Below are 15599 nucleotides of genomic sequence, written 5' to 3'. Positions count from 1 at the left end.
GTAGAGAGAATCAGTTGGGATAGTGTATTTAGGAAAGGGCACATGTGTTTGGTTATTTATAAGGATTTTTGGTTAGTCTCTCCGTCCCATATTAATTGTCCACGTAACTAAAATATTCGTTTCAAATTATTTATTCATTTATAAAATTAATTTTAAAAATTCATATTTTAATCTTAACAGTAATTGTTTTTAAAAGTAATCAATAATAATTTATTGAAAAGATATAAGGGTATTCACTTTTATATATGATTTTTTAGGGCGTATAAAGCGAAAAAAAAATAATACTAATATGGAAGGAGGGAGTAAGTTAGAATATTATTAGATTCTGCCTACCCCAGAATCCAGATCACTGTGGCGGCTTGAGGTTGTCCGAGGCGGTGTTTGGAATGACGAAATTGGTTTTGTCTACTCATTCAATACTTTGATTCAGTGACTGCACGCTTGCCAAACGATAAAGAAAATTTTGATTTTAACACTTAAAAGTTAAACAGAAAAAAATTCAAATCACAATTTTTATAGTCTGAAATAATCAAAATCTATTAAAAATAAAGTAAAAAGCAGATTTGCATCCCGAAGAATTAGCGGGATCGACTTATGTAGGAATAGGATAGAAGAAATTATTAAACAAAGACCTCCATAAGGAAAATTTAAAGTGTGTTTAACAGTGTGGCATTGTCCTTAAGTCCGTTCATTTCTTGGTCGTGTGGGCGTTACTAGGCTTTGGGTTTTTTGTTGTAACAAAAGATAGCATTTTCTTGATGTATCGAATTAAATTTTTATTATGAAACACTTCTTTTCTTTTCTTTTTCTTTTTTTTAACATTAGATAGAGCACTAAATAAAGACCTCCACAAGGATAATTAGAGTGTTCAATAATATTGCATTGTCAAATCCTTTCATTTCTTGGTTTTAAATTTTTTTTTTTTTTTTTTTACAAAAAATAGCATTTTCTTGATGCTTCAAATCAAGTTTTATTATGACACTTGTTATTTCCTTTTCTTTTTCCCTTTTTAACATTATAATGATACTAGACAAAGACATGCAAATTGATGTTGTCCAACAAACTCGGGGCAAAAAGCCACACACCAATTGTAACCTAATGGAGTACATCTTTCTTTTCCATTGCTTATAGCTTTGACGAAACGCTCTCCACACATGTCAAGTTGGCTTTGACGTCTCAAAATGAGAAATGAAAACGACATTACCGCAAGAAGTGGGCAAATTTTGATTTTTGTGTCATGTTCATGCTTATTGAAGGAAACAAATATCCCGAGCCAAGTGGATATGTATCTTTTTCTTGAAGGTTTCTACCCCATTTTGTGCCAGCTTTTCCTCGAGGTCATCATATATATTGGATTATCAATGTAAACGCAAGTTAATCGAAGAAAGTTGGCTTCGAAGTCATTCCAAAATAGGAGTCCAGAGGTTGTTGATATGTGAACCAACTAGATAAAAGCACTTCAATCAACATCAGTATGTACCAACGAGGCAACATCTGCATAATCATGTCTTGTTACTCCTTTTTTTTTCTTTTTTTTAAATAGAGCCATTGGGCTACTCAGTTGGACCGTTATTGTTACCAACGGTCCATTTCAAAAATAGCCTATTGCGGAGTGGCCCCAAACTCTTTTTTTCCCCCCCCCCCCCCCCCCCAACCCCCAAATTTTTTTTTAACACTTTAACCCATCCCCCACTCCTATATAAATTCCTCTCCATTTCCGTTTTAATCCACACCAATCCACTCTTCTCTTTCTCTCAAATCTCAATCTCTCAATTATAATTACTTTGCAACAATTAGCCACTTTAAATTTCTCTCAAATAAATATTATAAAGTCTTATTATAGTTTCAATTATTAATTTTGCAATTATAATATTGTTGGTGGAGTTGGTGATTTTGCAACAATCCGAAGTATTTTGATGGATTTGCAATTCTAGCCGCTTTCACTTTGTTGAAATTAGTCCTAAGAATTTGGTACCTTCGTTCCAACTCTATCTTCATTTTTCACAATTTAATTTACGCAATTTAATTCTACTAATTTAATTTGTTGCAATTTATTTTCTTGTGATTTATTTGAGTGTGATTTAAATTAATTCTATTTAATAATGACGAAGAGATTTAGACGTGGAAAAAAGTTTAGTAGTGGTATTGTTAGGGGTGGCTTAATGAGGAAACATTTGTGAAAAAACACCTAATTTAAGTATTGATGTTGGTGGAAATAATCCACTTTTTAGGTCATGAGGCAATGCAACAACATTAATCGACACTTTTAATGAAATTGATGATGATGATGATGATGATGATGATGATGAAACACGAGCCCCCGAAAACCTCACAGAGATACGTGTCCGCACAATCACATACACAAACAAACCGCCTAGGAACTCGTAAGCCAACCACTAAAATTTGAAAATTTATGATTAAGGATAGGGAAAGCCAAACAGCTAAATGTACCCTATGTGGATAAATATTTGCTTTTAGGCAAGAAAGAAACTAGTAAGGATGGTGGAACGGGTATACTAAATGGTCATATGAGAAAGAAACATATGGATGTTTGGGGAGAGCAAACGGATTTAAATGTGAGGGGTATTCAAATGACGATAGACCCACGAACCGGTAAAATTTTTAAGTATGACAAGAAAAAAGAGCGTGTAGAAATAGCTAAAATGGTAGTATATTATTGTTTACCATTTTCCTTTCCTTCGGGGGGTTTGTTACTTACATTCAACGTTGTTATAATCCGTTATTTGAGGGTATTCCTAAAGTACTTGTAGAGCGGATGTTATAGATTTGTATAAAAAATATAGATTTTATTTGCGCCATGTATTTAATTCTTTAAATTGTAATGTTTCTCTTACCGATTTGGGTCTTAGTCTTAACAAGTTAGATTTTTTTGCTATTACATATCATTGGGTTGATGACAATTGGGTTATGCAAAAAAGAATTATATCTTTTTTATATGATGAAAGAAAAGGTCATCACGATGGAAATTTTTTAGCGGATTCAATGTCTACTATTATGAGATTTTTTAACATTTATAGAAAAACACTTTGTATTGCTTTAGATAATGCTTCTAATAATACAAAGGCGATTAGTCTTTTAAAAAGAGAATTAAACCCTCCGCTAAAAATATTTTTCATGTGAGATGTAGTTGTCACATTTTAAACTTAATTGATAAAGATGGTCTTGTGTGTTTTGACGATTCTATTCAAAAATTTAGAGATGCGGTTGCGTTTCTTTTTTTTTTAATGCTAATGGGAGAAGACTTAGAGATTTTAAGAATGCTTGTGTGGAAAATAACCTTAGACCTAGGAAAATTCAAGTAGAAATTGAGATTAGGTGGAACTACACTTACATTATGCTACAACAAACATATGAGTATAGGATTCCCATACAACAAGGTCACAACAAATATAATATTAATAATGATGATTGGTTAAATTTTACAAATTGGGAAGATGTTAAGGAATGTGTTGAACTCTTAGAAAATTTTTATAATGCAACTCTTGCTTTTTCTAAACAATTCTATCCCACAAGAACCTAAATTTTAGCCTACTTAGCGGAAATAGCTGTAGTTTTACAAGAGTATAAATATAAACCCGGTTATCAAGCGGCTATTTTTGATATGATAATCAAATTTAAGAAGTATTTTTTTTCCCATCCCAACTTTATTTATATTGGGTTCTCTTTTAAATCCTTGTTTAAAAGTGTCTTATACTAAAGCATTGGTTGGTCAAATTTATACATTTTTAGAAATTGAGAGTTCAACCATCTTTAGCTGAAGCCGAACTCGCTATTGATGACGAGTTTAGAAATTTTTTTACTCATTATTCTAATTTGGAAAAAACATGCTACACCCGTTGCTCCACGCCCTACTACTTCTCAAAGTAGCAAAAAGGGCTTGTCGGTTTGTCGCATTTAAAAGTTTTACATTCAAAATAACTCCTTCTTATAGTGCAAACTTTGATGAATATAACTTTTATTTGATGCGACCAAATGTGGATATCAAGGAACTAGATGAGTTGGACGTCTTAGCATGGTGAAAGAAATACAAGGCAAGTCATACGATACTCTCGAGAATGGCTCGAGATATTCTTACGGTTCAAGTTATCAACCGTGGCTTCGGAGAGTGCATTTAGCCAAGGAAGACAACAAATTGGAGACCATACACACTCATTATCCGCTTTAGCTTGCAAGTACTAGTGTGCATTCGCGATTGGATTAGATCGAGCGACGCAACCAAAACTTAGAAGCGGAGGAAGGCGAAGAGGAAGAGATTGAAGATTTGATAGCAAGTGAATGATCAAATGAAAGACTTAGAAGATATCTCCATGGCCGAATATGATATAGGGGAAATTAACCAAATGATTGAGAATTGGTGATTTTATTATTCTATTATTTCTTTGCAACTCATGTATTATTTGCAAGTTAAAAAAACTACAACTTGCAAATAAATGTTAACCAAGAATGAATAAAATATATGGCTCATTGAGCTTTCTTCATTTACTTGTGTTCATATTTTTACTTATATTAAGTTAGGAATATACCTAAAATATACTAAGAATATACTTATAATATACATCTACTTAAATTAAAACTAAAAAGTTATATACTTGAAAAATAACTAAAATATACTAAGAATATACTTATAATATATAGTATACATATAACTTAAACATATATATATATATGTAAGATATATAACGCAAGTATATTGATATATATAAGTATATTCTTACTATATTTTAGGTATATATATATATATATATAACTTAATATATATATATATATATACATACGAATTTATAAACTTAGAAAAAAATTAAGCTATAAATAACTTAAGTTAATATATAAGTTATAAGTATATATAGTATACTTAAACATATATATATGTTTAAGTTATATGTATACTATATATAGATATATATATAACTTATAACTATATATATAGTATATATAACTTAAACATATATATATATATATATATATATATATATATATAAGTTATATAACCTAAGTATATTGATATATATAAGTATATATACTATATTTTAGGTATATGTAGTATAACTTAAGCATATAACTTAATATATATATATATATATATATATATATACACGTATATCTTTGTATTCTTTGTCGTCTTTAAGTTAAGCTGGCACAAGAATATATAAACTTTACTTATAAACTTATATAACATATGTAAATATACCTGCAATATACTAATAAATACTATAATATATATATATATACAAAAAAAAAAAAAAGAGGTTTTGGACGTGTTTGAACCGGACCGGTTCCGGTTTCGAGTTTTTAACCAGTAAACCGGAACCGGTGGCAGGTTTCGGTTTTTTAACTGAAAATCGGCCGATTTGTTAACCTGTTACCTGTCCGGTCCGGTTCAGACCGGTTAACAGGTTTAATTGAAAGCCAATATAAAAGAAATATGCACAATCTTGGCTATTTCTTTCATTTCTTTGTGACGTCAAAATGCTGGTTATGCCTTTATAACATCTTAAAAAAAAAAAAAAAAAAAAAAAACTTCCATCATTCCTGATGGACAACGGTATGCTTTTGTAACATCTTTTTAAAAATAAAAAAAAATAAAAAAAACTTTCATTGTTCCTGATGGATAATATGTGAGTTTCGGACTAAGGATGAATAATTTGACTGTTCGTTAGATGGACTATATGTTCCATTAAATCACTTAATCCAATCGGAAGAAAAAAAGGACATGAAATGAACCACAAATATTGGATGAATTATTGACCCTTAAAATTAGCATACTGCTGAGGAGGAAGAATGAACCTAACACTCATCTCGCGGAAATTTTCCTCATCTGATTAATGCGATTCAACTGATGCATGCCAACCCAAAAAGATATCATTGCTTTGAGCGGAGCCTTGCTGATTGTACTTCAAATGCACAAAAAGACAGTCAGAATCATCACTTTCATCAGTACCATAAGTTCATTGAGTCTGCATATCAACATTTTGGACCAAAATACAAAACCAAAATTGGCATCTAGTCTACATACAGTTTCTTCTACACCCTAAAAACCAGCTTCGTTAAATGCTTCAAAATGCAACTGGACTTGATACATATATAACAAGAAAGAGAAAAAGGAAAAAGAAAAGAACAGGTTTTGAAGATCAGACTTCAGACATCATCCACGAGAACCCAGGATGAGATATCACTTCCAAGACAAAATACTGTCAAACAAAAACAGAAGGCATTAGACAAAAAGTTAACATCTTCATATTAGGCTCCATCTTCATCTGATTTACTCTTAGGCAAAGGCAATTGCCCTTCGTTTCGATCTTCTTCCTCAACCACGTTGTCAGGTGCAGGGGCTTGCTCCTCCCTTTCACTATTTTCAGGGCGAAAGTTAATAGGGAACTTTGTTACTCTAGGTTTGTCCGTTAATATATTCCTTTGAACCCTATCAATTAGGACTTTCTGTGGAGGCTCTTCCCTCAGCTTCTCATCATCATAATCATTGTTCACATAGTAGCCAACTCGGACAAATTCTTGCCCCAAATATGAGCAGGTCAACAAGAGCACAGTAACACCAATAATGTCTTCTTCACGAATTTTTGAAGGATCTGGAGGGTCCGCCTAGCATCAAAGTTTGGAAAATATAACATAAATTCAATGAGGCAGACAAAATATTAGTTCCACAAGGAACAATTGGAATCCAGAAGATAATACCTGCAAGACAAAGCGGTAATTTCCAACATTTACAGGGCCAACAAGAACGCTTTCTAGAAGCTGGTCATATGTCTCATCCTCAGCTGATCCAACATATATGAGCTTCCATTCCAAATCTGCACGAGGCCACGAGCATATAGCAGAGATTATTGGATGCAACCAACATCAAATAAATCATACTTACAACAACATCAACAGAAACAACTAGGCCTCACTTCCAAGCTAATTGGGTTCAGCTACATAAGTCCTCACTAACCATGTCTCTCCATTTAGACCCATATCAATCAAATAACTACATTAAAAAAATAAAATAAAAAATAAAAAAAGGTGATACATTTGGTAGTTTAAATCTTGAAAAGAGCTAGAATATATCCGGTTGAAAAAAAAATATATATATCAGTCTGGTGGAGAATTTCTATCTGCAAAGAATGTAGCTTCTATTCAAGGGTTCAACCAATCTACAGATCATTTTACTGAAACTTTGATCCTAAAAAGATAAAAGGGAACTGTGTTACCAAAACAAAAAGATGCCGAATAGGGTGGCTTTATTAAGCAAATATATGATCTCCCAACAGGTGTAACTACATGTAATAGCACATGAAAGAAGCAACGTAAATTGGAAAAGTATGCATCTAAAATAGAAAATCCTCAGCAGCAGTAGACTCTGCTCCCCCTAATTTTTAGCATATAACAGAGATATTTATCTCAATTAATTCAACAGAAGCATGTATCTCCCAAAGTGATCACTGTTTGCAACAGACACACACACAAAATTAAACTGACAGAAGCACCTGTAAGATAGAAGGTGCCCTAAAAATGCTAAAATATTTAGTCCATTCTCTTCCTAGTTAACTACCTAAAGAGTCTAAAATGCTGGGACAGATGGTTGAGGTCCAAATGATCATTTGCTGTTCTGATATGGAACCAAATAAAGCCAACCAGATTAGGAGGACTAACATCCGCCTTTGGTTTGACTTTAGGGGTGAGTAAGCAACTGAACTACACTATCCAGAGGCGAATTTAGGTGTAAAAAAAAAGGTCACGTGAACCCTTAGTCACCCGATTAAACTCGGTATATTATGTGTATAACTCTTAAAATATATCTAGTAATTCCTCTTGGAACCAATGCTACAAAAGGTTTAATGGTGCACTTGGTTGAAAGTTAAGTTATTTACCTAGAGGTTCAAGGATCAATTCCCCCTTTATGCATTTTCTTTCTCCTTTTTTCAGTAGTGCACCCATCTTCTACAAATCCCAGATTCGCCTCTGACACTATCATCTATCTGTTCTTTGAATTGATGATTTGATGTCCGCCTCCGGGCAGATTAAAATTTCCCAGAGGGGATTATCCATACCATGGGTCACAAACTAATTCATCCCCTTCCAGAGTTTTTCCAACCTCCGCCAACTATCATACCACTACACCAACTCCTATGAATTTTCTACAAAAATAGGAGATTTGATTGATTCAGAATGAAGGGACTCACTTTGCTTACGTTAAGAGTAGGTAACCCGTTCCCCGTCATTGTTTCAATTGCATTCTATATCTGTTCAGCGAGATCAGAAAATCACCGTCAATACCTCGGTTCGGGTCCAAGATAATCCTTTGTTCCATAGCCCTGGGGCTATTTAATATTTACAACTAGCCAATTAAGAAGTCTCAGATGTATTAGCACTTTACTTTGTTATATTTTTATGTATAGCTTAATTGAAACTCAATAAGATGAACACCTGGTTTTCCACCCTGTATCCCAGAAATGAAGCGAAGGATAAAGACATATTAATCCCCATATCCAATTTTTCACCCAAATACGCATTGTTAATCCCCTCACAACAATCGATTTCACAAAAAACTTCTATCCAGATCCAGTCCCTAGTCTGATGGTATTATGTTACCCTCTAATCCCTTCAACGAACCAAACAGCCACAAAGGAAATAATGCAAAATAGGTTATCTGATTCATCTTATGCACTAGGATGCAGAACAGCAGAAATGCAGAAATGGAGGACTGTTGAATGTATTAATGTTGCGCATAAAACATGCTATTAAGTATATTATCTATACTATATTAATCGCATGAAGGGCCTTAGAAAGGTTGACTGAACTTTTTCCCTTCATTAAAATATTCTACAATAGATAAAATTGTCGGTTGACTATTTTCCTCATTAAATATGTTGTAATTATACATAAAAACTCATATTATACTATATTTTTGGAAAGTAAAAAACTTCACCGCTATTTTTGGTATATTTTTTTAGAAAAGTAAAAGAATCCACCACTTCCTAATATGTAAGACTTTATGCGAATACTTATATTACTTTCCACTCCAAATTCCTTTCCAACTCAAATTATGGTAACACTTACATTATAAAGACATAAGTACTCCTCCATTTTTTAGGACACAAGTACTCCTCCGTTTACCAAAATGGTTTCAACTGTGTCTCTTTCATATATATATATATATATATATATATATATATATATATTTATTTTTTTAAATATCAGAATTCATTTATTTATGTTGTTTTATTGTAAAATTATGTAGGTACTGACGTTGTAAATGAATCAACATATTTGAGTCCAAAGGAATATTTACATGAAGAGGGTTGCTTTTGAAGTTTTCACCTGTGTCGTCAATCTTGAATCATAGTCAGGTATTTGTTCATAATAGTTTTATTCCATTAATTTGCTTTGTAATTTGTTTTAGTTGGTTTGTTCCGTCTATATATTCGACTTTTTTTTATATTTAGTTATTTACACGGGGAGGGCTGCTTTTAAAGTTTCCACATTTATCGTTAGTCTTGAATCATTCTCGGGTATTTGTTCATCATAGTTTTATTCCACTAATTTGCTTTAGTTGGTTTGGTCCACCTATCTTTCCGATTTTTCTTATGCTATTAGTATAGGTTTTGTTTAGAACAGAAGTGTATTTTAAGTTGGATAAAATTATAATTATGCACAAAACCTAATACTATATATTTTTTAAGAAGTAAAAAGCTCCATTATTTTTGGTAAACTAACAACTGCCATAGGGAATATCTCTTTTTGGGAAAGTAAAAAAACTCCCGTTATTTTTGGCAAACAAAATTTACCGCAGGAGTCCTTTTTTTATAACACTAATAGTAAATATTTTTGGAATAATAAAGAATCTTTTTCCCCTATGATTCCTTTTTTGTAACACTAATAATACATACTTTTGGAATTATAAAGATTTAATCCAAAAGTCATACGTAGGTAAACCAACTAAAACTACAAAAAATAGATTATATTAGAAAATTTTATTATTTAATAATTTTTCTTAATACTTAAGACTTTGAAATCAACTAAAATGTTACTTATTAAACCTTTCATTTTTTTGAAATAAGAAGTCCCAAATATTTAAAAGTTCAAAATCGATTAAAATTGTACCATCAAATATATTCTAAATGAATTGTACTCACAAATAGAAACTCTCAATATTCTTTTATATATTAAGTTATTTCACTATTAAATGAACATGAATTATCAACAGAAAGTTACCCAGTAAAATTCGTCGCTAATCTTATTTAGTGATGGATTAGTAACGAATTATCAAAAATATTTTCAGCTACGAGCAATTTAGTGATGGATTAACGACAACGTTCGTAGCTAAGTTCATTTTTTCCTTTTCCTATAGTGTTTGTTGTCAATGAGGTACGAGTGCTTTGGTCACGCGCAATAATAGAAATCTTAGCTGCAGGTCATCAGCAAATGATAATAGCAGTATGTTATGTACTTATCAGTTCTAGAAAGGAAAGCTTGAACCCTAAGTTCCCTTTCTTGAAGCTACTGCTGGAACTAACATCACGACACCACCTCCCCCCACCTTGAACCAACTAGAAAGCATACTTTACAAGGAAAATGGCAAGATACTTCATTGCTTTTAGGCACAAGCAAATAATCTAAACCATAGCAGATACATATTGCCAGAGACGATAACCGTCCAGTAGTTTGATGATCAAATAATCTCAAAAATATTTCCCTGCACACCTAATCTTTCAGCATTGTTAAGTTTCCCAGGTGACTCATAATCTCAGACTCAATCCAGGTACAAAGTGTGTCAAGGACTCCAACATGAAGAACCCACAAATTTTATCAGCTCCTAGGGCCGATTACTCCCATAGTTTCCATTCGATTTCCTCCGAGCATTTGAAAATATGTAACATTGCTTATATAATGCTACCAATTACAACAAAATATGATTGAAAGAATCACCTCACTAACAAGAACCCTACATCAACCAAATTTATGCACAACCTTCTTGTATATGATGTGATCTAAAAATTTAGCACGTGACTGCTTATGTGAATAGCCATTTACCCCAAGTGGTTTAGCTCATTTTAGCAAAATTACTTATGGTGTTGGTTAGCAGTGCATTTTAGCTTCTCTCTAGTAGAGATTAGCTCGGTCTAAAAATTACATCTTTTTTCATTCCATTGTAACTATCTTTGAAGAAATGAAATAGTATTAGCCCTAGCTTAGCTCTTAGTTCTTCCTCTCTTTTTTTTCTTTATTTACTAATAAGTTCGGTGAGCCCCAAATTCCAGATTGTATCAGTGGTTTCAAATTCTATGGCAGTGGTGGCTTCAAGTAGACAGTCAACTGGAATTGAGAGATCACTTGAAAGATCTATGTATCTTGAACTTGCTTTGGCTGCTATGGATGAATTGGTTAAAATGGCACAAACTGATGAGCCACTTTGGTTCAGGAGCATTGAAGGTGGTAGAGAAATACTGAACCATGAAGAGTACATAAGGACATTTACTCCTTGCATTGGTATGAGACCAAACAGTTTTGTTTCTGAGGCTTCCAGGGAGACAGGCATGGTTATTATCAATAGTTTGGCTCTTGTTGAGACATTAATGGACTCCACTACCCAGTGAAACAATTGAAATGCACGCGAGTTGACTCGGAATCACTATTATAAAAAAGAAAAAGAAAAATAAAAAGATGTAAGGGATGGAGAAATTACTTTACTATAGCCATTGGGCATATCTTGGACAACACAGCCAGAAGGAAGCCTTCTAGAGTTTGGAAATGTCGGTGCACCAGAAGTTTCACGGATCTTTAAACAGAAATGGCCTCAAACCCTAAAATTCCAGATTTAAGCTCAAGCTCGACACATTTTATGTGACATCAACAAACAATAGAAGAAATTCAGACAACCATAAAATGGACCTCTAACCCACAATTTTCCAATAGCTTATAGCTAAACTAAGGCCTCGAGCGAAATACTAATTCCGATAATAAGAAGCAGATGTAAACAAATTAGTCAAATCAATTCAAAAAGGAGTCAACTTTGTCGTATATGAAAACAAGCGTAATAGGTGAGGGACATAGATAGAAGAGTACCGTCTTGGAGAGGAGTGACGCACTCGTAAGATATTTCAAACTGGAAAGGGGCCAAAAACGACGACGGATTGTCTAATACCGCAACATTCGTGATGTTCACCGCACTCATTATTCTAACAACCCTTGAATTGAAAACCTTTGTCAGAGAGAGCAACCTCTTTTCACCGCCATAACCAAATAACACTCTATTGATTATTTAGCACAAAGAAGAAAGCAGTAGCTACTCTTTTATGCTGTATGTACTACCGGGTATAGCAGGTTTCTAGTATTGGCGGGAGTTCTCATCTGGGTTATGTTATGTGTCAATCCCTTGCCCAAATTGTATTGGATGTGAATGGCTTTAGGGGTAATTTGGTTTATTGAATAAGGCGGCATATCTGGTGATAAAGTTTGGGATTATGATTTTGGTTGAGATATACTTAGCCCCGTTTGTCCATAAATACCAAAAAAAAAATCACTTTTTTTTGAAATTTTTGAAATTGAGTCGGAAATTTGTGTTTGACAATTTTTTAAATTATAGTTTTTGGTAAAATATAGTTGTAAAAAGTCGAAAAAAGTGATTTTTTTTTAAAAATAAGTTTTTTTGAGTTTTGCAGTATTCAAATATAACTTCAAGTCGTATTCTAATTCTCATACTAAACGTTGATTCCGAAAAAAGTGAAAAAAATTTAATAAAATGAATAATTCTTATGGCTAAACGGGGGCTTAATTTCAAAATAAATTTATCCTTCAAACTTGATACTATTATTTTATTCCCATCCGGAAAGTGGATAAATTACTCTCAAAATTATAGTCCTCAATGACTTTGTCCACGAACTATATTTTAAATTGTTAATCTCTCAATTATTTTACTGATAAAATTTATAATTTTACAAGTTTTGACCTTTTATTTCAAAGGTTTGATTTTTCTTCGAGACAATGTAAATTTTAATCATTGAAGTATTTTTATTTGCAATCATTTATCTACGCTAAATAGTTTATGAGTTTAAGTGTTGTGCATCATCGGTGTATAAGATTTTTTACACTATCGTATAATTTCAAAGATAAATGATTAACTCAATAACTTTTTACCATTTTGACATAATTATTTATGACCATAAGAAAATATTAAAGGCAAATTGAATCCTAATGGGACTGATATCCAAAATTATTTCCTTTTTCAACATTAATTATCAAATCTAAGTTTTTCATCGTCTTCTCTAAGAGAGAAGGTCCAAACCTCAAACCTTGATTATTCGAATGGTGACTTAATTCAACAATGTCCATCAATATCACAACCTTTGTGTCAACTAACATCTTAAGCAATGTGCTCATTTGTTAATTTATCCTTATAATAACTCAACCATAAGTGGATCGTAAGAAGGGTTCAAGCAAAATGAGGAAATCCTTCGTAAAAAAAATAAAAATAGAAGCAATTCTGAAAAATACAATACTTTAAATAGAATCACCATCTCTATGTCGAGGGAAAACTCAGACCATCGAAATGGTGGATTCATTCAAGGGGTTCATTCATGTATGTTTAGAAGAAGGAGAGAGAAAATAGATTGACTTTGGTCGGGGAGAGTGGAGACAATGGAGATGAAAAGGAGAGAGAGAAAAGCTCATTGTTTGATATTCTCTTTTTGCAAAATATTTACCAGAAATAAAAATTTAAGAAAAATTTGGTAACTTAGTACAAGAGGTCATTGATACACTGACAATGCATCAAACTTAAACTCATAATTTATTTCATTTTACTTTTATGCACAAAATTAAAGATCAGTAAGACATTATTCCACTGAATTTTTTTGTAAAGATAAATATTTATTATTACTCTATTCGCTATAGCACACCGCCATTGCCATCAGCTTCTAAAGGCACCAACCACCAACTCCTACAAACAGTCACTGCTAGACAACCTTTCACTTCAACTAGCCACCGTCATAAATCACCTCTTTCGCCAACCTTCACCATGCAATCATTACCTTTGACCAGTTCCAACATCAACTTTCAGTGCCCAATCACTGCAAATAACCGCATTCACTACAGCCACCACTACCAGTCATCATAGCATAACTATCACCTTTGATCACCATCGTACAGCCACCATTAATTAGAGGTGACAATTTGAGCTCATATTTAAAAAATTAGCTCATTTTACCCACATATTAATGAGTTGGATCACTCATATTTCAGATAGATAAATATAAAATTCAAGTTTCTCTTTAACCCATAAAAATACGGGGTAAATACGTGTATCCATATAAAACACACTAGATCCAATAACAACTCATTTTTAAATGAAATTTCTTTCTTACACTCCCACCCAATCCTTATCCCACCACCCACCCCGCCATGCCCCCAACCCCACACACTTTTTATTTTATTTCATATACTTTATTTTTTTCTTTTTACAAAAAGCTTATAAAAAAGAGAAATTTTTTTCTTACCTCCCACTCCGATCCCTACCCCCACCCCCACCATACCCCCCCTCAAATTCAATTTCATATATTTTTCCTTTGTAAAATTTTATAAAAAATGAAAAAAAAATTCTTACCCCTCTGGGCATAAAACACCGAAAATCAAATTACCGAACCGAACCGAGGGTTTCGATTTTCGGTAATAAAATTAAAAAAGTTCGATATTCGGTAATTATAAGTTCGGTAATTCGGTATTTCCCGAATACCGAAATAGTTATTAAATAGAGGGCCATTAAATTAATAGTCCAGCCCATCTGCGATCTGCCCATCAGCCCATGTCCTTAGCTTATACATTTCTTTGATAGTGAAAGTTCTCATGCTCTCCTTATATTATTAACCGTTAGCGTAGATCATGTTAATTGCATTTTGAGCACTGATTGTTGAGAAAAACGAAAACCTGTTATTCTGATCTTTTACATCTTATAATTGTTGCAGATGATTTATCAAAAACTGACCTTATGATTCTAATCTGACAGGTTAAAGTAATAATCCTGCTTTTGGACTTTGTATCATTCTAATACTGGAGATGATGTTGTTGACTTCTTGTTATCTTTCTTGGCTGCCTCTATAAGTTATTGGCAGTCAGCAGAATGGAATGCTGAAAGAGAAGAATGGGGTTTTTTGTGCCTATACGGCTATTAGGGAGGAATAGAAGATATTTCTCCATGCAATAAATGAAGAGCAGAAATATTTGAAGAAGATGTCATCTCTGAGTTGTAATAATATCGTTACAATTACCGACTTAATATGGTATTACCGAATACAGTGATGTAATAGAGTGAACTCGACTTAATATGGTATTACCGAATATCGTACCGAACCGAAGTTTGATTTCTGATTACCGAATTACCGAACCGAAGTTCGAAAGTTCGGTATTTGTATCTACTTTCAATTACCGACATCGAATTACCGAACTCAATTTTAAAATACCGAACCGAATACCGAACGCCCGGCCCCTATTACCCCCACCCCACCACACCCCTCTCCAACCCCCCCCCCCAAAAAAAAAAATCAATTTCAAATATTTAACTATCATAAAAGTTTTATAAAAAATGGAAGAAA

General features: G+C 32.8%; 1 protein-coding gene across 1 annotated transcript; it reads right to left on the bottom strand.

The window, feature by feature from the left end:
• Positions 1–5956: 5956 nt before the first annotated feature.
• LOC132046681 (histone chaperone ASF1B-like) lies at positions 5957–12261 on the bottom strand. The gene is made up of 3 exons (XM_059437391.1): positions 12079–12261; positions 6709–6824; positions 5957–6615 (listed from the first exon to the last, which is right to left on the bottom strand). Exons 1-3 carry the CDS (start codon positions 12185–12187, stop codon positions 6259–6261), a joined length of 582 nt encoding a protein of 193 aa, XP_059293374.1. The 5' UTR covers positions 12188–12261; the 3' UTR covers positions 5957–6258.
• Between the last annotated feature and the right edge of the window lie 3338 nt (positions 12262–15599).

The sequence above is a fragment of the Lycium ferocissimum genome, chromosome 2, assembly GCF_029784015.1.
Source record: "Lycium ferocissimum isolate CSIRO_LF1 chromosome 2, AGI_CSIRO_Lferr_CH_V1, whole genome shotgun sequence".
In the NCBI taxonomy this organism is placed as follows: domain Eukaryota; kingdom Viridiplantae; phylum Streptophyta; class Magnoliopsida; order Solanales; family Solanaceae; genus Lycium; species Lycium ferocissimum.
Note: the sequence above shows the minus strand (reverse complement) of the source record. Positions and strands in the feature narration are given on the sequence as shown.